This window comes from Elephas maximus, chromosome 3 (assembly GCF_024166365.1).
Source record: "Elephas maximus indicus isolate mEleMax1 chromosome 3, mEleMax1 primary haplotype, whole genome shotgun sequence".
Classification (NCBI taxonomy): domain Eukaryota; kingdom Metazoa; phylum Chordata; class Mammalia; order Proboscidea; family Elephantidae; genus Elephas; species Elephas maximus.
In genome coordinates this window covers 185,008,815-185,032,835 of record NC_064821.1, presented here as the reverse complement: position 1 = coordinate 185,032,835, position 24,021 = coordinate 185,008,815, and the positions used below count along the sequence as shown (strand labels likewise).

Sequence of the window (24,021 nt, the reverse complement as noted above, 5' to 3'; positions counted from 1 at the left end):
AAATGTCTTACCAAGTGTGGCATTGCTGGTCTTCAGTTATTAACAAAGTTAGGTCACACCCTCCTTCAAACTGCTTCTGAATCTTGTACGTATTTCTATCATTACCTGTATCACATATTTTATGTTTATATAACTCTCTCTTCTCAGACCACAAGATCCTTGAAGGCAGGGATTATGTTCATTCGTGCTTATATTCTCATGCCTGGCACAAAGCCTATTCCTTCACTTAATGAACATCTGGGCACTTACCATGTACCAGTTCCTGTTCTTGGCACTGCTCTGCCCCTCACAGAACTCACATTCTAATGCCTGGCATATAAAAGGTATCTGTTTTAAGTGAAATGATAGATAATTATATCAGGTTTTCCCTTCTTGATAAACTCTTAATTTCAAAGACTTGGGTGCCATACATCTTTCTTACTCTGCTCCTAATCTGGAATGACCTTATGTCCAATACGCATCTCTGATCACCTTTCCAAACCCTCTTAAAATCCCTTCTCTTCTAGGAAGATTTTCTTCAACCCTGTCGTGATCCCTTCAGTTTTGCATCCTTTTAGAGCGTCGCTCTACCTGCACTATGTTAACTTATATTAGTTGTTTTAGGCGACACGTGGTTTTGTTTCCAACTACATGGGAAACTCCGTAAACAAAAATCATGTTTTCTATCTGTTTTTCTGTCCTTCTCAGAAATTTCTCACAAAATTCATTTCCAAAGATTTTATTTACCTGAGTAAACTCCAACCTGTTCAGACATCCATGCAGCTATGAAGTTAAGATCATCTTTTACCACAACAAAAAATTGCTAGAGACTATTCAATCATTCTGTGTCTTCATTTCAAGAAAAGCCCACGGAAGATACACATGTTGGAATATCAGGAAATAAAATTTAATTAATAAAGTACCTTTTTCAGTATTCTATTTGTGGTTCCTACAAGCACAGAAAAACAAGAACATGCCCCTCAGTCTCTGAGGCGTGCCTCTTTTCCTTGACCACTTACCCTGTGGGCAGACACTCTTCTAGTCTCTTGTACTGGTAGCCAGAGTTAGGGTTGATTTGGCCCCCTGGGGTGCAGGCCGTAGCCTGGATAGTTAGCTGATGGCAGGCACATTTGGACCTGTATAGGACAGAAGGATACAACAGCTAGGGCTGTGATACTCTCCTTCAGGGACAAGAATGAGGATAGAATAATGGGATTTTTTTTTTTTCTCATGTAAATCAGAAAGGGAAAGACAAGAATAGTATAATGAGAATCAGGTAAGAGAGACAGAAAATGAAACAAAGTGGTGACTGAGAACATGATGGAGGCAAGCAAAGGAAAAGGCAGGGGAGAACCTGAGAAAGACACAAGCAGAAGATGCATGTACCCGGGGTTACTCAGAGGGGCCAAGTCAGACCCCAGCCTCTGTGCCTTACAGACTTCATGGAGTCCTTGCAGCACGGGCTCCAGCTGAGGAGGGAACTAAAAGTAGACAGGGGAAACGGAGAAGCAGTACAGGCATAAGACAAAGGAAGGGGTGGAGAGACAGGTAACCACGAGGAATGTGGAGGCAAGGACAACACTTCCCCCACCAACTCACTTGTCCCGGCACCCATCCTTGCAGTCACAGCCAACCAGAAATTCAGGGCCTGTGTTAATGAACACACCCTTGCCCGGGATACGTTCCTTGCTGTAGGCCACCTGGGGTGGGGGGGTTGTGTCGATCTCATTGACACAGGACAGAGGAACATCTTCCTTCCCATAAGTGATGTCCAAAATATAGTAAAAAGGCTTATAGGGCTGAAACTTCCGATCCACAAGGACATAGGGATCCAAACAGAACATCTCCAGGAAAAGGAAGTCACAGCCAGTCTCAAAAAGGTAGCGTTCAATCTCTTGCATTGTCCGAAGGCAGAGGCCACAGGGTGTCTTGTAGATAACATGAAAGCCCATCTTGCGGTTCACCCGGCGCCGGGCTGTCATCCGCCGGAAGTCATACAGTAGTGGGACTAGCAGGGGGTTCTTGCCCCGGTACTGCTCACTCCTCATAGGTCTGACTCGAGACAGACAAGTATAGCTGCAGACATGAGGTAAGTAGAATAGCTTCTCCATGGGGGCGCGGTAGGAGGGCTCTATCGGGGCCCTCTCCAGCATGCCATGGAAAGCTGGAGGGGCCGGCGGGGCTGGGGGTGTTGGGGGTGTTGGGGCAGCAGTTGTTGAGCCTAAAGGTGATCTGCAAATGAGATGCAGGAGATCAGACAAGAAGGCAACAGGACCTCTCCACTGTATAATTACCTCCTGGCTAAGGCATTTTTCTCATGTTTCAAATAGCTGTGGCCTTCAAGCTAAAGATGACACAAGAAAGTCAGATCATTCTTTGCTTACCCACCCTGGACAATGAAACTCCCTGGTTGCTCTTCACTGATAATATGTCTATTTCAATATAGTGTTATCTTTTCCTAATATTTGCCTGTGGATTATGGAAGTAGAGTCTGGTCTTCTACCAATGTTTTTTTCCTGCTCTGTGTCCTATAAATGTCCTCACTAACTCCCAGGATTCAAGGAAAGAGGCTGTGCTGTTTCCTTTCTACCGTACCAAGGATGGCAGCATGTTCAACAAGAAATTTTACGAACGGCTTTCTAGTGATGCTGTACTTCCAGGCTCCCAGTTTCTAATTCAGTCATTCTGGTTTTGTTTCTCAGAAACTGCTAAAGTTAAAGCTTCCTTTTCCAGTTCAAACTCCTCACTGTCATAATCTTCACTAAATCCCTTGGAACCAAGGACCTTCCTTATACAGTGGTCTCTCAAGCCACACTGCCAACCCACTCAAAAAGAGCCTAAGATTTTCTCACCTGTATGTCTGATTGAGCCCAGGTTTCCCAGGGGTACTTTCACCGAGAGTGGGGGACGTAGGGGAGGAATGACCAGAGCCCACAGATCCTGGCCGGAAGGACGTGCTCTTTTTGGCTACCTGCTTTCGTGACTGGGCAAGCTGGCTTTCCAAGCTTCTAGGACAGAGAAGAGATCATACAGTAAATGATGCAGAAAATATGATATAAAAGAAATTGGAGAAAAAGAAGGAATAGCGCTCACTCAATGTCAGTTGCCTGTGGGGACAGAGGTGGGGCAGGCGGGACAGGTAGGGCGGGCAGAGCTGTAGGCTGTGGGGGCTCCACTGGCTTGAACTGGGTTCCAGTACTGGTTAGATCCTGGGTGTACTGGACCACAGGGCCTTTGCTCCTTACAGCACCTACAGAAAAAGGAAACTGGACTAGTGAGAACACGAGAGCTGTGTAACTTGCATTCCTCACATACCTGCTTCTCAATTTATGTGATATAAAAAGGCAGCAATGGAAACATTTTGAATAAATGCTAAGACCATCAGTTCCCATTACTTATACCAATGACGAGAATGCTGACATATATAATACCAAACATTTATACTGGACTTTGACTTAAAAAATGAGACTTTTATCCTCCTGCCTCAGAAGGTATTTCTCAGTAACTATGTCTTACTTCGGTGAATATGGTATTTCCAAAAAGCATTCTATGATCAACTAATGTTGGCAGGAAAAAAAAAAAAACTAATATATGCCAGGAACAGAAAAGAAAAACAGTCTGAGCTTAAATGACTGACCACAGATAGTGCACAAAGCAGATATTCTGCATGTGGACAATAGTGGTAATCCCTAACCTACGCCAGTTGTTTCAGATTTTTACAGGGTTGTTTAGAAAGAATGAGAGCCATAGCATGTGGAGGCAGCACCACAAATCCATCGCCACTACTGGGAACAACTCAGAGCACACGTCCTGTTTCCAGTGAATCAGTAGTGTCATCCTGCTAAACAAAGGACAGCCCCTGGATAGAATCGCCTTTGCTTGTTTGGCCCCATTTCTTCCTTCCCCCAGGGTACTGGTCAAGACATACCCATGTTTGGACGTGTCCTGAGCTGTCCCCCTTGCTTCTTCTCCAACGCAGAGGCCGAGGACGTCTTCATGCTGAACATAGGCTCCAGCCGTGTAGAGCCCCGATAGATCCATTCACATCTTTTGTCATCCTGGGGGATTTGGAGGAAAGGGTGGGTGACAGGCTAAAGGCTAGGATCTACTCTGCCATTTGTGGAGACTATACACCTATGTACCTACTCTGGAAAATTTCCCTCATGAACCCTGAACTCCTGTCTATTCAACACGTTTGTGTGCCAGGCACCATGGTATGTACTAAGAATACAAAGAAGGAAAATATATTCTTTGTATAAGAAATTAAAGAATAGACAGATGTCAATACCAAGAAATGGGACAAGGGTCACGAGCGCCTTAGGAACAAAGGGCTGAGATAGCACACAAAGAAGAAATGTAATTCTAGCGAGAGGGTGAGGGGGAAGGCAAGGAAGGGTACAGAAGCTCTAAAAGTTAAGCTGACCCTTGAAAAATCATCAAGACCTCCAGTTCCTTCATCCCTCTTCTTTGTCCCACTGTCCTACCAAATTCCTAACTGTGGACAAACTCAACTGCCTGCCTTCTCTATATCTACACTCAGTGTGCATATTCCTAGAGAGAAAACAAAACAAAAACAAGCAGACTAGTGTCATAATTAAATTCAACAGCCACCCACAGACAAGCAGAAAGACAAAGTAAAATTTGACCACAAACAGGAGGATAATAAAGGGAAAACTAAGGAGTATCTAGAAAATCATCCTTATCATCGCCTCCTATGCCCCCCTACCACTGCCTCCAAAGCTCTAGGGAGAAACAGTACCAGGAAGAGGATCCTGACTAGGCTGCCATCCACCTCCTCGACCCGGGACTTCCACCATGTGCCTTCCCACTCAGTCTTGATAAGCTGGCCACTCTTGAGTAGCACCATGGGGCGGTTGGGGTAGGCAGTGATATATTCCTCTATGAAGTCTCGGCAGGAGATGTCTTCTATGTCCTCCCAAGTCTTTTTCACTGTCCCAAGAAAGAAGAAGGGCTGAGAGATGGCAGAAAGGGCATGTCTTGATAGAGAAAAATAGCTAGCAAGAATGTATTTCATATTTTTCAAGTTGGCAGGGAGAGAAAAAAATAAAGAAATAAGCTCAAGTAAAAATAAGACCATGTTTTTTTTTATTTTTTTAAATATTAACCTAATGTATAAATGCACACATAAGCCAAGTAAATAATGAATAAGCAATACACAAGTATCAGTGACTTCAATCATTTCATACAAATGGATGTTTCTTCTAAGGAAAATTCAAGTGGGAACTCCTGCTCCTTGTTGATATAAGAGGTAAATCAAAAAAGATCAGATAGTATCATGAAATAAAAAAAAAATATATTCTTCCTTCTTATTCTCTATCAGGCTGTTATCACAATGTGTTCACTGCCACGTGTTTCAGCTGCTTCTGTGGGAGTCTGTTCCCAAGCCTGAGTCACAGGCACAGAGAACACCCTGAAGCCTCCATCTAACAGTTTCTGTGGAAAGCGCTATGCAGGCTACAGATTTACATGAATGTTAGATGAGGCCTAAGATTAAGAAAGAAGCATACCTCCCCAAACCTGAATCATTTTATAGAGATGAAATAAACATACATCCACAATAAGAGCAGTCCACCCAGGGTAAGCCATGACCTTCTAATGACTATAAAGACCCAGCACTAGAAATGAACAGATAAATTTTTATCTACTAAAGGACATTAATGAAGCTTATGCTCCTCCTTGAGACTAGGCGAGAATCTCGTGCACCAAATAAATAGGAAGCTAGGGATTTTCAACTGGGTGTCTCAGGAAGAACTAGAAGGTAGAAGAGGAAAGGAATAGAATAAAGGGAGGCAGGGGACACTCACATGGCCGGCAAATAGGATACAGTTCAGACTGTGTAACATAGGAAGCGTAGCCGTCATCAAAGAAAATAAGAAACCTGTAAGAGAAGAGTGATGGTAAAAAGATCTGAGGGTTATGAACACAGGGCATATTTAATATGATCTACAAAAATCATTTTGTCGTAACTTCCACTCCTCTGGGTCGGCACAGGATACACCCCAAGGAAGATGTTCCAACCCAAGGCTTTCTTCCTATTATCCTTTCTCCCTACCCTAAGACTTAGGAAGTCTCCCTTAATAACCAACATATCCCCACTTGTTCAAAGCCATTTATTCTTGTTCCTCTCTCAGATTGCTATACGGATGCACTTAATCTTCACTTCACCTCTTCCTTCTACATAAATTCCCCATTCCCCGAATCATTAATCAATTTTGATTACTCTCCTCTAGGTCTCCTCTCTCTCAAGTGTTCTCTTTAAGAAGGAAAAAAAAAAAAAAGGAAAAAGAATCACGCACATGACTTCTGTGGCAAAGAAACGGAATGAGTTTCTGGCCACAGGGGACTAAGAACACAAAAGTGAATTGCGAGATCTGGACTATGGCCTGAACAGAGCAGGTGCTGTGCTCCCCTTCTCCACTCCCTTTAAAATCCTGTCCAGGTACCTGAGCTTGTTTTTGACGTTTGGTGTCTCAGCTACAATACCAGCATAGAGCCAGACCTGACTCCCATCTTTGTATTTGGCCACCACTCGACTGCCCACGTACAGCTTGTCAGGGGGAGGGTGATAATCATAGGCAATGTGGTTCCCCGACAGCAGACTCTTCCCTTTGTTGTCAAACTTAACTTTGTACTTCTTCCCTGGCCCTGAGTAAAACAGAGAGATGACAACACATTAACAAACAAACAAAACAGTTTTCAGTGTAAATCCTGGCTGCTACGTCAGAGACAGAGGAAAGACTGGGGGGAAAAGAAACAACGGGCAGTAGAAACCTACAGGATTGCTTTTCACTGATTCTTCCTCTCATTTGAACATACCAACTGTCTGGATGGCAATAAGCGTGCCTTTGTGCCATGTCTTAGTTCTCTTCTTGCCCAGAATCCGCATGCTGACTATCAGGTCACCATCTTTGCTCAGTTCACCAGACATTTGACTTAAGGTTCCTACGGAAGAAAGCAAAGTTGTACTAAGAGATATGCCATAGATTGGGTAGAGAATGAAAAGGTAAAGTAGGGTACTCAGGGAAAATGGAGTAACCTTTGATCCATGGTCACTTCTGCTGCTCTGTTAGCCAAAGGCAAAATCACAAGAGACAGCTGACTGAATTGTTTATGCTACTAGGAGAAGTCTGAATATTTGAAGTTCACATGTAATTCAAAATTCTTCACTTTAACCAAATGTCTCCAACTTCTATTAACAACAAAAGTAACTATTACTTTTTAAATGGCAAGTACCATTTATAAAAGATTTTCCTCTAGGGTAATTAATAGACCCATTCTACAAGCAAAGCTTCCCTCAGATCTCTTTATAAGAGTTTGAGTTACTTTGCTCTCCCTAATCCCCACTTGGAAGGAGTAGTCATGGACATGGAAACAGCCTAAATATAGATAGCTAAAAAGTTATTAGGAGCTCTGGTGGCTTGGTTGTTAAGCGGTCAGCTGCTAACTGAAAGGATGGTGGTTCAAACCTACCAGCCGCTTAAAGGAGAAAAACGTGGCAGTCTGCTTCCTTCAAGATTATAGCCTTGGAAACCCTATGGGGCAGTCCTACTCTGTCCTATAAGATAACTATGAGTTGCAATCGACTTGACAGCAATGGGTTTAAAAAAGTATTTGGATAAAGTCATCACAAACTGCAAAATCTGTATCAGTGTAATTGGGATTTGACGACCCTGACAACGTAGTGATTAAGAGCTGTGGCTGCTAACCAAAAGGCTGGCAGGTCGAATCCACCACACGCTCCTTGGAAACCCTAATGGGGCAGTTCTACCAAGTCACTGTGAGTTGGAATCGACTTGACGGCAATTTTTTTTTTTTAAGGATAATGAGTCTGGCTTATCACAATCAGCAGACTAAAGACTTAAACAGACAACAACAAAAACAAAATTATAAATAATCTTATACTGACCACTGATATACACCCAGTGGTGTTAAAAGACAAGTACACAACAGACGTGGAGAAGAATTCTGAGATGCTTATGCAAAACCAGTTATTCATGAAGTCTCTGGAGGAATTCACCTCCCCCTCCTTTCTCGCCTGTACCCAGGTACCTCCTGGCCCTGACCTTTATGTAGATCCTGGGAACTGCTCTTCTTGTTGACAGCATCCATGAACTTCTGAACGTCCTGAGCTGACTTTCTTAAGGCAGCCATAGCTTCACGGAGCTGAAGGGAAAGAAATGAGGAAAACAAGTTCCAAAATAGCACATGGGTTAGAAATAACTTGAGAGTAAGAAAAACCTTGTATTTCAAAAAACAAAATGAAGTGAGTAATGTTTAGAGTCATATGGTTACCTCATCAGGCAAAAGCTGACCTTTATTACAAACTTGGCTCAGAAATCAGCTTTAGGAAACTTTGCTTGATAAATTACACCTGGCTGATCACTGTTAAATTCTACATTCATTTAGAACTCAGTAGTTACTGCATGCATCTCCTGGTAACTTCTCCTGCATTCTTGGAATGTTTATTAAAGGGCTGTGACCCACAAGGCTGATTAGAGGGTGAATATATGTCCATGGTTGAGGTGAATGAATCATCAGGCCAAAAGTTTCTCCCATTTTCACAGTGTTATCTCTTACCCTTCCTCACCCACCCCCAACTCACCTTCTGGTCTTTTGGAGTTCTGCTCCCAGCATCACCTGTGGGTGAGAACAACTCCAATGAGTGTAAAGGACTTATACCCAAGAATTTCAGAGAAATCAAGAACTAAGCTTAAACCATTATCACTGAAGTATTATTGGTAACAACTGAAAACAATCTAGGTATAGGAATACACATATACGTAAAAGTATTCAAAATATTCCAAAAAGGTAGCTTACCAAATGGATAATAGTGCTCACTTGTGAATAAAGTACCGGACAAGTGGTGATCTATGGGATTTAGGGCTTTCACTGTACATCTGAATAATTTGTAACAATTTATTTACTAATTATTTGTGCAATTTTAAATATGAGATGTGGTCAATGAATTAAGCAAAATGTCTATTTTTGAGTTGCAATGTCCAACAGCACCATGTTAATGGAAACGTTCTATAGCTGTGCTGTCCAATCCACTATCATCTGGCTACGAAGCACGTGAAATGCGGCTAGTGCAAACTGAGGAAACGAATTTAAATTAAAAAAATCTTTGAGATATAATTCACATACCATAAAATTCACCTTTTCAGTAAAGTGTACAATTAAGTGGTTTTTAGTATATTCACAAGTTGTGGAACCATCATTAACTACCTAATTCTTGAACATTTTTACCACCCCCTAAAGAAATCCTGTACCCGTTAGCAGTCACTCCTCATTCTCCACGCTCCCCCCACCCCCAGCCTCTGGCAACCACTTAGTTACTTTTCGTATCCAGAAGATTTGCCTTTTCTGGGTATTTCATATAAATGGAATCACACAATATGTGGCTTTGTCCGGCTTCTCTTACTTAGCAGAACATTTTCCAGGTTAGTCCATGTTGTAACACGTATCAGTACTTCATTCTTTTTTATGGCTGAATAATGATATACTACATTTTGTTCATCCATTCATCAGCTGGCGTATATCTGGGTTGTTTCCACTTTGTGGCTATAATGACTAATGCTTCCATAAACATTCATGTACAAGTTTTTATGAGGATGTTTTCATTTCTCTTGCATATAAAGCTAGGATTGGAATTGCTGAGTCATACAGTAACTCCATGTATAATCTTCTGAAGAACTGCCAGACTTTTCCAATTTGGCTGTACCATTTACATTCCCACCAGCAATGTATGAGGTTTCCAGTTCCTCCAGATTCTCCTCAGTACTTTTTTTGCCACCTTTTTTATTACATACCCTAATGAGTGTGGTTTTGATTTGCATTTCACTGGTGACTAATGATGTTGAGCATCTTTTCATACGCCTGTCATCTGTATCTTCTTTGGAGAAATCTTTCAACTGGGCTATTTGCCTTTTTATTGTTGAGTTCTAGGAATTCTTCTTAATATATTTTGGATACTAAAAAAAAAAAAAAAAAAAACAACCCACCAAACCCATTGCCTTAAAGTCAATTCTGACTCACAGCAACCCTATGTTGTTGTTAGGTGCCGTTGAGTTGGTTCCAACTCATAGCGACCCCACGCACAACACAACAAAACACTGCCCGGCCCTGCGTCATCCTTACAATCGTTATACTTGTGCCCACTGTTGCGGCCACTGTGTCAATCCACCTCGTTGAGGGTGTTCGTCTTTTCTGCTGACCCTGCACTCTGCCAAGCATGATGTCCTTCTCCAGGGACTGATCCCTCCTGACAACATGTCCGAAGTATGTAAGACGCAGTCTTGTCATACTTGCTTCTAAGGAACGTTCTGGTTTTACTTCTTCTAAGGCAGATTTGTTCGTTCTTTTGGCAGTCCGTGGTATATTCGATATTCTTTGCCAACACAATTCAAAGGCGTCAACTTCGGTCTTCCTTATTCACTGTCCAGCTTTCACATGCATATGATGCAGTTGAAAATACCAGGTGATGTTTTGCTCTTCAATGCTTTAAAGAGGTCCTTTGCAACAGATTTACCCAATGCAATGCGTCTTTTGATTTCTTGACTGCTGTTTCCATGGCTGTTGATCATGGATCCAAGTAAAATGAAATCCTTGACAACTTCAATCTTTTCTCCGTTTATCATGATGTTGTTCACTGGTCCCCCACGTGTCTGTCAGTTTGTCGTACTGTGGGGGCTTGCGTGTTGCCGTGACGTTAGAAGCTATGCCACTTATATTCAGATACCAGCAGGGTCACCCGTGGAGGACAGGTTTCAGCTGAGCTTCCAGGCTAAGACAGACTAGGAAGAAGGACACAGGAGTCTACTTCTGAAAAGCATTAGCCAGTAAAAACCTTGCAAATAGCAGCAGAACAGCAACCCTATAGGACAGAGAAAAAACCGTCCCCCTAGGGTTTCCAAGGAGCACCTGGTGGATTTGAACTGCCAACCTTTTGGTTAGCAGTCGTAACTCTCAACCACTGTACCACCAGGGCTCCATTTTGGATATTAGACCATTTAAATTAAATTAAATAGTCACATAAGGGTAGTGGCTACCATAATGGACAGTGCAGTTCTAGAGATTTAGAACATATACTGAAATATGAAAAACAATAAAAATGTCTCAAAATAACACAACGGTTAAATAAGCTGTAATATATCCAGATGAGGCTGATAAATAATCTTTAATAACACAAGGCTTAAAAAGTTAGGATACAAATTTCTATATCTCAAACTTGGAGAGAATAAACTCACACACAAGCACACTCACACCCAGTCCTCAAAGGGCTCTGGATATGGTATATGACTAAGTATCTGTTATCCTAGAGTCCAGTACCACAACAGGAAAAGGCTTAACCACATGTCCTATATTTCAGTAGGAAGGAGAAGAGCATTTTATTATCTTGCAGTGTTTTTATTTTCATTATAAAGTAATAGATGTGGTAAAAAAATTTTAAGCACTGTATTATGGGGATGAGAGACCTGGCAACGATTGTGGGTGGTGGTTGCACGTGATTAACGTAACTGATGTCACTAAATTGTAACCTGAGAGATGTTGAATTGGCAAATGTGTCATACATATTTTCACAGTACAAAAAAAAAAAATTACTCTGTAACGGATAAAATCGTAATGATTAAAATAAAAAAGTCAAACTATATATACAGTGGAAATTAAGTGTCTCTCCCACCCCTGCTTCTGGTTACCCTCCTCAGAAAACAACCAATATTATCAGTTTCTTTTGTGCCCAAAGATTTTCTCTAAGTAGTAAATAAATGTACATATATATTCTCTTCCCCATCCTTTCAGGTATATTCAACATGGATATTTTCTATGTTGCTTCTCTCACCCCTTGCATTAAAAATACCTAGGAAAGTATTCCCTAGCAGTACCCATAACTGTCTTATTCTTTTCAATGGCTACACAATACCTTGGATGGTGGTGCCACATATTTTTTATTTAGTCTCTTACTGATAAATACTTGGGCTACTATCAGTTATATACTATTACAAACAATACTGCAATGAATATCTTCAAGTATCACATGTGACTTGGTGTGGAATCATGAAACTAGGTTTGTGGGTCATAGACAAATTCGCTACAGGTACTAATAGAGTTCAAGTCACTAAACTAAGATGTGGAGAACAGAATACAGGTGATGGAAGGGAGTTTAGGATACCTCAGTTTAAAGTGATCAAGGTAGTAATCCATGTTAAAGACCTGAATGAAATGCCAAGCTCTGCTAAAAACCTAAGTAGAATGTCCATGCCAATAAATCGAAAACTTAGATAAAATGAGTAAATCACTACAAAATTACAAATTGCCAAAATTGACTAGAGAATAGAAAAGCTTTACACGCTTTACACACACACAAACAAAATAGGGCCCTAGATGGCTAAACATTAAGGATACATAATTCCAATGTTATGAATGCTTCCCAAGAACCAAATGAAGACAGCAACAACAAAAAAGAAGCAAAAGAATACTCTCTCTGTCATTCTACAAGGCCGCTAAAATCTCAATATTAAAACCACACAAGGATAGGATAGTACAAACAGGAAAGAAAAGAAAATTTAGGTCTATTTTAAATCCTAAACAAAATATCAGCACACCAAACCCAGCAATGTGTAAAAAAGATTTATCACAAGGGAGAAAATGCAGAACAGAATTTCAGATTCTCATGGAATCCACACTTTTTGGAGTCACTGAGGCTGGATAAACCCCTGAAGCTACTGCCCTGAGATAATCTTTAAACCTTAAGCCAAGAATATCCCCTGAAATAATCTTTAAATCAAATAATAGTTTAACTTAATTAGCAAAGAATGTCTGCCTTGAGCACTGTGTTCTTTTAAAAACTATCTACGTGGGATCTAAATGACAATAGCAACTCTAAAGATTAGATAGGAAACTTAGGGGCAGTGACTTTATGGTAATGGGCAAGGAATAATTCAGAAAAAGAGGGTGAGAATGGTTGCACAATTTGAAGAATGTAATCAGTGTCACTGAGTTGTACATGCAGGAATTGCTGAACTGGTGTATGTTCCGCTGTGTATACATCCAACAAAAACAAAAAGATTAATACCATGTTCAAGAGGATTCACCCCAGGAATATACGGTTGGTTTAATATTAGAAAACCGATTAATGTAATTCATCACATTATCAGAATAAAAGAAGAAAATCACATTATTTTATTAGATTGAAAAGTATGTTCAATAAAATCAACATTTATTCAACTAAGAATTCTCTGGAAACTAAGAACAAAAGACAAGTTTTACCTGATTAAGTGACATCTAAAAAGCTGGTAACTAGCAATCAGCCTTAATGGTGAAAAGCTGAAAACATTTCCTTTAAAGTAAGCCATAAGACAAGGAAGCCCAACACCACCACTCCTATTTAACATTATACTTGAGATTCTAGATAGTATACTATGAGAAGAAAAATAAAAGACTATCTTTTGTAACTAGAGGAAGAAAAACTGTCATTATTTGAAGATGACAGTCTACAAAGAAAACCTAAATGCATCCTTAGAAATAAGAATTTAATAAGGCTGCCAGATAGAAAAATCAATATACAAAATCAATTGCATTTCTACATACCATTAATAATTACTTAGGAAGGTCATTTAAAAAAAGATATTTCTTGTGGCTATTGAAAACGATAAAGCAGCTAGAAATAAATCTGACAAAAGATGTATAAGCTTTCTATGGAGATAATTAACTATATTAGAAAACATTAAAGAAGACCTAAATAAATGATTTTTGTACAGAAGAATTAAATATTGTAAAATTAACAACTATCCCTAAATTAATGTCTGAAAATGTCAATATTTTGGGATTTTTGGGAGGAGAGTGAGGCACATAAGCTGATTCTCAAATATTACGTTAAGCGCAACAGGTAAAAAATAAGCAGGGAATTCCTAAAGAAGAACAAAACGAGGTTACTGGGGCTAACAGATACAAAATCTTATAAAGTCGCAGTGGCAAAGACAGTGTAGAAGGAACTGAGGAAGAGACAGACCAATGAAACAGAATAGGAAGTTCGGAAACTAACCTACGCATACATATGGAAAAAATTTATGACAACGCAGATCAGTAGAAGGGACTCTTCAGTAATGGTGTTAGAAAACTGGTTAATAATCGTAAGAGGGGAAAAAAAGAAATTGGATCTGTACCTCAAATTCTACACAAAAAATAAATCCCAATTGAATGAAAGATTTAAATGTGAAAGGCAAATCTAGTAAACTTTCAAAAGACAACATAAAAGGAGATCATTATAGCTTCAGGACAGCAAAGGATATAATAAGCATTGACTATAAAAGAAAACATTAAAATTAGAATTTCTGTTTATCAAAAAATACCACAAAAAGTGAAGACAAACCACAAACTGTGATACATAGTTGCAAGTCATATAATCCCAAAGGGTTACTAATTAGAACATATAAAGACTGCTTATAAATCAAGAAGAAACAAATGACCTGAAGAAAATGAGCAAAAGACATGCTACAGGTATTTCAAAGAAAAACTGCGGATGACCTGAAAACATATGAAAACATGCTCAAGTTCATCAGTAATCAAGGAAATTATATTTAAAGTCACAATGAGATATAATTTTACAAGACTACTGGCAAAAACTAAAAAGCCGATCAATACCAAGTGTTTTCAGGGATGTGCAGCAACAGACAATCTCATTCAATGGTGGTATATAAATTGGTACAACCACTCTGGAAAGCTCTCTGGCCATTATCCAGTAAAGATGAGATTTCCATATCCTAAGGAAACCCTGGTGGCATAGTGGTTAAGTGTTACGGCTGCTAACCAAAGGGTTGGCAGTTCGAATCCGCCAGGCGCTCCTTGGAAACTCTATGGGGCAGTTCTACTCTGTCCTATACGGTTGCTATGGGTCGGAATCGACTCGACAGCACTGGGTTTGGTTTTTGGTTTTTCAAGGAACGCCAACTTAAGAGTATGTATCCTAAAAAGATTCTTGGACATGTGTATCAGAAGACAAGTACAAGAATATTTACTGCAACATTATTTGTAACTGCCAAAAAAAAAAAAAAAAAAAAACAGAAAAATAAAAAATCCCAAAACAATTATCGACTGTCAGAAGAACAGATATATGTATTGTGGCATATTAATATAATGGAATACTACACTGTAGTTAGCGAATGAACTAAGTATCATGCATCCAACCAATATGACGATAAAGAAAAAACGCTAGTCATTTATACAGTTCAAAAAGAATCAAAACTAAGGCAATAGTAACATTCTGATTAACAGTAATGTGAAAAGTTCTGGCAATTCTCCTATGCAGAAAACAAGTATAAACCGGACAGACTGTCAAAAACGAGCATTTCAGGGCACTGGAAACTGACAAAAGGCAAACAAATTGAGAAGCATTTATTTCTGAAAAACTCCTAAAGCTTCCAGTAAGAGAGGTGGGAGTCTGTGGACTTCTTGCCTGGTGCAGCGTCCATCCCCACCCCACCCCTATGTTGGTGGGCAAAAACCGTACCTTTACCAGCAAAGGGCTAGTCATGACAATGAGCAACTTTACTAGTCCAAGGTTGCAGTTCTGGTTTAGAAAGAGCACCAAACCAGTCAGAAATTTACTAAGGAGATCCTGAAAATGAGAGAGACACAGAAGGGCTAAAGTAAGTTCTCTATATATTCTTGGCTGACTGTAAAACTATGCCTATGCAGGGAAGACCCAAGAGAGTTTGGGAAAAAGTAAAACCTAAGGGAGACTAAATGCAACTCTGAATGCATTCCCCATACCTCTGTACAACTCAATGCCTTACCCACTAAGCTATGCAGTAAAAGGAGAACCCTTACGAGCCAGTCTAAAAAATTAGTTAAGATTTTAAAAACTGAGCTGAGACACCAACAGCTGCACACTGCAGAAAAGACGGACTTGCAGTTTAAGACTGGGAAAATTATTAAAAAAAAAAAAAAGCAACCCTCACGAAAATAAAGTTCAGAGTTGCTACGTTATCTAATATGCCTAATGTTCAATGAAAGATGAGACATGCAAAGAAACAGTGTGATGGTTAAGGTTGTGTGTTATCTTGGCTGGGCCATGATTCTCAGTGGTTTGGTAGTTATGATAACAGTTTGGTAGCTATGTAATAATGTAATTGCCTCCATGATATGATCTGTTATGAGCAGCCAGTCAGTTGAAAGGCTGTTTCCTTGGGGGTGTGACATGTATCCAATATAGGTGGGCTTTCTGGCAAAGTTTGCTGGCTTTTGCTTACCCTGGATGCTGCACCTGGCTCCTGTTCATCTGACCTCCAGTTCTTCAGATTTGAGCTAGCAGCTTACCTGCCAATCCTGGGATTCGTCAGCCTCTGCAGCCTGTGAGCCAGAGGCCTGCTGTCTTGGGTTAGCTAGCCCCTGCAGCTACGGGAGTCAGGAGAAGCCTCCAGTCTAACCCACGGACTTGGGACTTTCCAGCCTCTACAAGTGTGTGAGCCATTTCTTTGATATAAACCCCTCTATATTTATACATTTCACTGGTTTTGTTTCTGTACAGAACCTAGCATAAGACAAACAGTAAAGTGTGGCTAATACTTGGGGGTGGGGGGGAAGCTCTCAACAGAAACTCATACTGAGTGGGATCAGATACTGGATTTGTAAGTAAGTTCAACGAATTAAAAAAAAATTATGCTCAAAGAATTAGAGAAAAATATGTAACAACTAGACAACAACATGGAATCACAATAGAGATATTTAAACTATAAAAAGAACCAAACGGAAATTCTGGAGTTGAAAGTACAAAACTGAAATGAAACATTTCTACAGGGACTAAACAATAGATTTAAAATGGCAGGAGAATCGGAGAACTAGAAGAATATAGATACCTGCATTCTGAAATCTCCAATCCAAGCACATTGAAATGACTCAAGAAAAATGAACAGAGTCTTAGAGACTTGTAGGATGATGCTAAGCATTCCGCCATATACGTAATGGGAGTCCCAGAAGCAGAGGAGAGAGAACAGAACAAACATTTAAAGAAATAATAGCTGAAATTTGATGAAAAACCTGAATTGACAATTCCGAGCTCAATGAACCGTAAGTACGATATACAGAGAACTACACCTAGACACATCATACTGAAACTACTGAAAGTAAAAGGCAAAATCTTAAAAACAGCAAGTGAAAAATGACTTAGGCAAGAACAAAACAAACCAAACCAAACCCACTGCTGTCGAGTTGATTTTGACTCATAGTGACCCTATAGGACAGAGTAGAACTGCTCCACAGAGTTTCCAAGGAACGCCTGGTGGATTCGAACTGCCAACCTCTTGGCTGCTAACCAAGAGGCTGGCAATTTCAATCTGCCAGGCGCTTGACTCAGGCACAGGGTACAAAATACAAACTGAGTTAACTTCTCACAAGAAATAGTAGAGGCCGGAAGGCATCGGAATGGCATGTTCAAAGTACTGAAAGAAAATTCCATCTATCGAGAATTCTACATCCCAGTGTTATGAACTGAATTATGTCACCCAAAAATGTGTGTCAACTTGGCTGGACCATGATTCCCAGTATTCTGATTATCTACCATTTTGTCACATGAAGTGATTTTCCTATGTGTTGTAAATCCTACCTCTATAATGTTAATCAGGCAGGATTAGGGGCCGTTATGCTATGAGTCCGAATCAACTCTCGACCGACCGACTGGGTATGTTAATAAGTGGGGGCGGGGGGTGCCTCATGCCATCAAGAAAGCAGCGCTGGAAGCAGAGCGCATCCTTTGGACACAGGGTTCCTGCATGAGGAAGCTCCTAGACAAGGGGAAGATTGATGAAAAGGACCTTCCTCCAAAGCCAACACAGACCAAAAACCTTTCCCTAGAGCTGGCACCCAGAATTCAGGCTTCTACCCTCCTAAACTGTGAGAGAATAAATTTCTCTTTGCTGGTATTTGTTATAGCAGCACTAGGTAACTAAGATATCCAGATAAACAAAGACTGAAAAATCCAGTGTTAGCAGACCTGTGCCACAAGAAATATTAAAGGAAATCCTTCTGCCTGGAAAAAAATGACATTAGACACTAAATGGTAACTTGGATCCATAGGAAGGATTGAAGAGCAAAGAAAACGATAAATATCTGGGTAACTGCACATATTTTCTCTTTCCTTTACTTTTAAAAAATACAATTGTTTAAAGTCATAACTATAACACTAAATTGTTGGCTTTAAAACATATAGATGTGTAATGGAATAGCGTGCATCAATAAAGAATGATAAATCTGTGAAACATTTCATAACATGGAGGAATCTGGAAGGCATTATGCTGAGTGAAATTAGCTGCAAAAGGACAAATGTTCTATGATACCATCATTATAAGAAGTTGAGAAATAGTTTAAACAGAGAAGAAAATATTCTTTGATGATTACGAGAGGGGGGAGGGAGGGAGAGATGTTTTCACTAACTAGATAGTAGATAAGTACTATTTTAGGTGAAGGGAAAGACAACACAACACAGGAGAGGTGAGCACAACTGGACTGAACCAAAAGCAAAGAAGTTTCCTGAATAAACTGAATGCTTTGAAGGCCAGCGTAGCAGGGGTGAGGGTCTGGGGACCACGGTTTTAGAGACATCTAAGTCAACTTGCATAATAAAATCTATTAAGAAAACATTCTGCATCCCACTTTGGAGAATGGCTTCCGGGGTCTTAAATGCTAGCAAGTGGCCATCTAAGATGCATCAATTGGTCTCAACCTACCTGGAGCAAAGGAGAACGAAAAACACCAAAGACACAAGGTACTTATGAGTCTAAGAGAAAGGAAGGACCACATAAACCAGAGGCTCCAACAGCCTGAGACAAGAAGAACTAGATGGTGCCTGGCTACAACCGATGACTGCCCTGACAGGGAACACAACAGAAAACCCCTAAGGGAGCAGGAGAGCAGTGGGATGCAGACCCCAGATTCTCATAAAAAGGCCAGACTTAATAGCCTGAGACAAGAAGGACCCAGAGGTCATGGTCCCCACACCTTCTGTTAGCCCAAGACAGGAACCATTCCCATACCCAACTCTTCAGACACAGATTGGACTGGTAAAGAATGAGCTTCGTGGATCAAGTAGACACATAAGACTACACTGGCATCTCCTGCATGGAGGGGAGATGAGAGGGCACAGGGGCCAAAAGCTGACCGAATGGACTCAAAAATGGACAGTGGAGGGAGCAAGCGTGCTGTCTCGTTGTGGGGAGAGCAATTAGGAGTATACGGAAATAAACAAAAAACAATCCGGTTGCCATCGAGTCAATTCTGACTCATAGCGACCCTACAGGACAGAGGAGAGCTGCCCCACAGAGTTTCCAAGGAGCACAGCAAGGTGTATATAAGTCTTTGTATAAGAGACTGACTTGATTTGCAAACTTTCACTTAAAGCAGAATAAAAATCAATGAAAAAAACATACAGATGTGTAAGAACAGCACATGCTATATTTTACAAGAATTATGCCAGTAGTAATTTGTAGATTATGAGTGGGTAAAGACACAACCACTAAAAAGCAAAACAAAACCAAAAACACCTAAAAAAAATTAATATTGTTTACTGAAATGTTTGCTTAACAAAAAATTAAAAAACTTCTTTATTGAAAGAACAGAGGAAAAGACAGGAGCCATATGGAAAAAGATAAAATGGCAGCTGTAAATCCACCCATATCAGTAATGACACTGTGAATGGACTGATTCATACTCTAAAGGAAAAGATTATGAGAATGGATTAAAAAAAGACGATTCAACTATAAAAAAAACAAAAAACCCACTGCCGTTGGTTGAGTCAATTCCGACTCATAGTGACCCTATAGGACAGAGTAGAACTGCCCCATAGAGTTTCCAAGGAGCGCTCCTGGCGGATTCGTACTGCCGATCCAGCTATATGTTATCTACAAGTGATTTAAATATACTTTAAATTCAAATACAAAAACAAGTTGAAAGTAAAAGGATGGAAAAAGTTACCACAGAAATGGTAACCACAATAGAGGTGAAAGGCTATGTTATTATCTGATAAATTAGATATTAAAATAAGAAATATTACTAGGAACAGAAAAAGACATTTTATGATAATAAAAAGGCCAATATACAAGAAAGATAGAAAATTATAAACGTATAAACCAAAAACCAAACTCATGGCCATCGAGCTGATTTCGACTCATAGCGACCCTAAAGGACAGAGTAGAAGTGCCCTATGAGGCTTCCATGGCTGTAAATCTTTAGGAAGCAGAATGCCACATCTTTCTCCTGCAGAGCTGCTGGTAGGTTTGAACTACTGACCTTTCAGTTAGCACCTGAATGCTTAATCACTGAGCCACTAGGGTTCCTTTATAAATGTATATATACCTAAAAACAGAGTCCCAAAATACACAACGCAAAAACTGGCAGAAATGAAAGGAGAAACAGACAATTCAACAATTTTAGTTGGAAATTTCAAAACTCCTGAGTAATTGTTAGAACTAGACAGAAAATCAATAAAGATATACAAGACTTGAAAAACATTATCAACCAACTTTACCTAATTGATATTTGTATAATACTCCACCCAAGAGCAATACACAAACTCTTTTTGTATTTGTATTCTCCTGCACAGACCATATCTAGGCTATAAAACAAGTCTAAACAAATTGAAAAGGACTGAAATCACACAAAATGTGTTCTCCAAACGCAATGAAATTAGAAATTAACAACAGGAAGAAATCTTGGAACTCCCCAAACACATGGAAATTACACAACATACGTCTAAATTGACCATGAGTCAAACAAAAATTACAAGGAAAATTAGACACTACACTGAGCTGAATGAAATGAAAACACAACATATAAAAAAGTTGCGATACCGTGTGGTGCACTGAATTATTTAATACAGCCCTTCCAGCCACAGGCTGTAATTCCCACCAAATGACTGGGTGGGACCATGCAAATGAGGTGCTTGTGACTCACCAAGGGGATTGGATAACTTGCTAATAACGTAAATAACGTGCTGGGAAGCTTGTGGGGGTGGGACCAGGCCAATACGGTGTAGTAAACCCTAATGAGGGGATCAGTCAGTTTTGCCATCCTGCTAGGCTTAAAATGAGCCATCCCAGAGGCAGGAAGGGAGGATCTCATCACCCCCAAGAAGGAAGAGCCAGGAGTGGAGTACACCCTTTGAACCCGGGGTCCCTGCACTGGGAAGCTACTGGAACCAGGAGACCAAGAGAGAGAGCTGTAACACTGAAGATGGTGAGAAGCGACAACAGATAAACAGTGGCAGCAGAAGCAGGAGATGGTGTGGTGGGCTTCCCAGATTGAGAAACCTGAGTGCCTTTGGGCAGAAGTTTGCTGGTGGACTGGGATGCCTCCAAGCACTTGGTGGAGCTAGGTTTGCTGACCCATGGAGCTAAAGCTGAGCACCTTCAGGCTGAGGCTTACTGGTGGAGTGGGGTGCCTCTGGGCACTTATGGCCAGAGTTAAAAGAGCTTTGTATTTGCAGGAGAAAGCCAGAGGCTGGGTCAAGGGGCTGAGGAGCTGAGGAGCTGAGAGGCCAAGGGGCCAGAGAGAGGTTGCCTGTGGGCACGGATGAGAAAATGCTGTCCTAACTGAAGAACTGCAACCTGCGCATTCCTGAACATGAATTTTAACCTGTTACTTCCCTAAAAAAACCCATAACTGTGAGTATGGTCTGTGAGTTCTGTGTGGCCAATGCAACGAACTATCAAACCCAGCAGAGAAGAATAGAGTGCCACAGGAGGGATGGTTGATGTCTGAACTGGTAAAAAAGGTTGGAGAAAGTAGGTATGTCTACATCCATCTCACGACAATCATCCTTGCACTGTTGATCTTGATTCTCTTCCCCCCTTCTCAAGTTAGAGGAGGTAGACGCCCTTGCCCCAACGCCACTTTTACACACAGCAAAGCAATGCCTGGAAGCAATTTATAGATTCAAATGCTTACATAAGAAAGAAAGATCTAAAATAAAAAATATAAACTTCACTTAAGAAGTTAGAAAAAAAGTGCAAATCAAGGCCAAAGTAACGAGAAGAAGGAAATAATAAAAACTGGAGTGGAAATTATGAAAGCAGAAAAACAGAAGAGAAAAATCAATGAAACCAAAAGCTGGTTCTTTGTAAAAGAGCAAATAAACTGATAAACATTTAGCTAGGCTAACCAAGAAAAAAAGAGAGCCAAATTATCAAAATCAGGAATGCAAGAAGGGACATCACTACCCCATATACCCCCTGGTGCCGTCGAATCGATTCTGACTCATAATGACCCTACAGGACAGAGTATAACTGCCCCATTGGGTTTCCAAGAGTGTAATCTTTATGGAAGCAGACTGCCACATCTTTCTGCCCTGGAATAGCTGGTGGGTTTAAGCCACAGATCTTTTGGTTAACAGCTGAGTGCTTTAACTACTGTGCCACAAGGGTTCCTTTGGACATCACTACAGAACCTATAAAAATTAAAAGAATTATAAGAGAATATCATGAAACAGAGACATTCCTAGAAAGACACAAAAATACCAAAACCAGTCCCCCCCAAAATAGAAAATCTAAATAGACATGTATCAAGTAAAGAAAATGGATTAGTGATTAAACACTTTCCCACATGAAATTCAGTGTGATACCCTGGATTGATCCTGGAAGAGAATAAAGACAGATGTTGAATAAAATCTACAGTTCAGATAAAAGTAATGTACCAATTTGTTTCTTACTTTTGAAAAATGTACCATGGTAATATAAGATATCCCAACTGAATTTATAGACCTTCTCAAGAACAGATTTGACATACTGAACACTAATGACCAAAGGATAGACGAGTTGTGGAATTACATCAATGACATCATACATGTAGAAAGCAAGAGGTCATTAAAAAGACAGGAAATAAAGAAAAAAACAAAATGGATGTCAGAAGAGACTCTGAAACTTGCTCTTGAATGTAGAGTAGCTAAAACAAACAGAAGAAACGATGAAGCAAAAGAGCTGAACAGAAGATTTCAAAGGGTGGCTTGAGAAGACAGAGTATTACAATGAAACGCAAAGACCTGGAGTTAGAATACCTAAAGGGATGAACATGCTCAGCATTTCTCAAGCTAAAAGAACTGAAAAGAAAATTCAAGCCTCAAGTTGCAATACTGAAGGATTCTATGGGGAAAATATTCAATGACACAGGAAGCATCAAAAGAAGATGAAAGGAATATACAAAGTCACCAGAAAGAATTGGCTGACATAAAGGAGGTAGCATATGATCAAGAACCAATGGTACGGAAGGAAGAAGTCCAAACTGCACTAAAAGCACTGGCGAAAAACGAGGTTCCAGGAATTGACAGAATACCAACTGAGACGTTTCAACAAACAGATGCAGCGCTGGAGGTGCTCATTCACCTATGCCCAGAAATTTAAAGGAGAGCCACCTGGCCAACTGACTAGAAGAGATCTGTACCCGTGCCCATTCTAAAGAAAGGTGATCTAACAGAATGTGGAAATTATCAAACAATATCACCAATATCAGAGAGACATAAAATTTTGCTAAAGATAATTCAAAAGTGGTTGCAGCAGTACATCCACAAGGGAACTGCCAAAAATTCAAGCAAGATTCACTGATGATGTCAGATGGATCTTGGCTGAAAGCAGAGAACACCAGAAAAATGTTCACCTGTGTTTTATTGACTATGCAAAGGTATGTGGCTGTGTGGATCGTAACAAATTATGGATAACACCGTGAAGAATGGGAATTCCCAAACATTTAATTGTGCTTTTTTTTATTCATGAGGAACCTGTACATAGACCAAGAGGCAGTCATTCAAACAGAACTCAGAGCCTGGTTTAAAATCAGGAAAGGTGTGCATCAGAGCTGTATCCTTTCACCATACTTATTTAATATGTATGCTGAGCAAATAATCCTAGAAGCTGGACTATATAAAGAGTGCAGCATCAGGATTGGAGGAAGACTCATTAATAACCAGCGATATGGCGATGACACACCTTGGCTTGCTAAAAGCGCAAAGAACTTGAAGCACTTTCTGATGCAGCTCAAAGACTA

General features: G+C 40.2%; 1 protein-coding gene across 7 annotated transcripts in view; it reads right to left on the bottom strand.

Moving 5' to 3' along the window:
• Nucleotides 1-24,021, bottom strand: part of SETDB1 (SET domain bifurcated histone lysine methyltransferase 1) — a 46,238-nt gene that overhangs the window by 14,412 nt on the left and 7,805 nt on the right. For 4 of the 7 annotated variants that reach the window (XM_049880386.1, XM_049880384.1, XM_049880388.1 and 1 more), the window contains exons 4-14: nt 8,603-8,637; nt 8,064-8,163; nt 6,817-6,942; nt 6,444-6,645; nt 5,805-5,878; nt 4,739-4,929; nt 3,908-4,037; nt 3,073-3,229; nt 2,832-2,987; nt 1,579-2,211; nt 999-1,115 (exon numbers count right to left, since the gene is read on the bottom strand). In XM_049880386.1, the coding sequence (XP_049736343.1) occupies nt 999-1,115; nt 1,579-2,211; nt 2,832-2,987; nt 3,073-3,229; nt 3,908-4,037; nt 4,739-4,929; nt 5,805-5,878; nt 6,444-6,645; nt 6,817-6,942; nt 8,064-8,163; nt 8,603-8,637 (1,921 nt within the window). Of the gene's footprint in view, nt 1-998; nt 1,116-1,578; nt 2,212-2,831; nt 2,988-3,072; nt 3,230-3,907; nt 4,038-4,738; nt 4,930-5,804; nt 5,879-6,443; nt 6,646-6,816; nt 6,943-8,063; nt 8,164-8,602; nt 8,638-24,021 lie in introns of those variants that run through there. The other 3 variants (XM_049880387.1, XM_049880389.1, XM_049880390.1) reach the window with 3 other exon arrangements.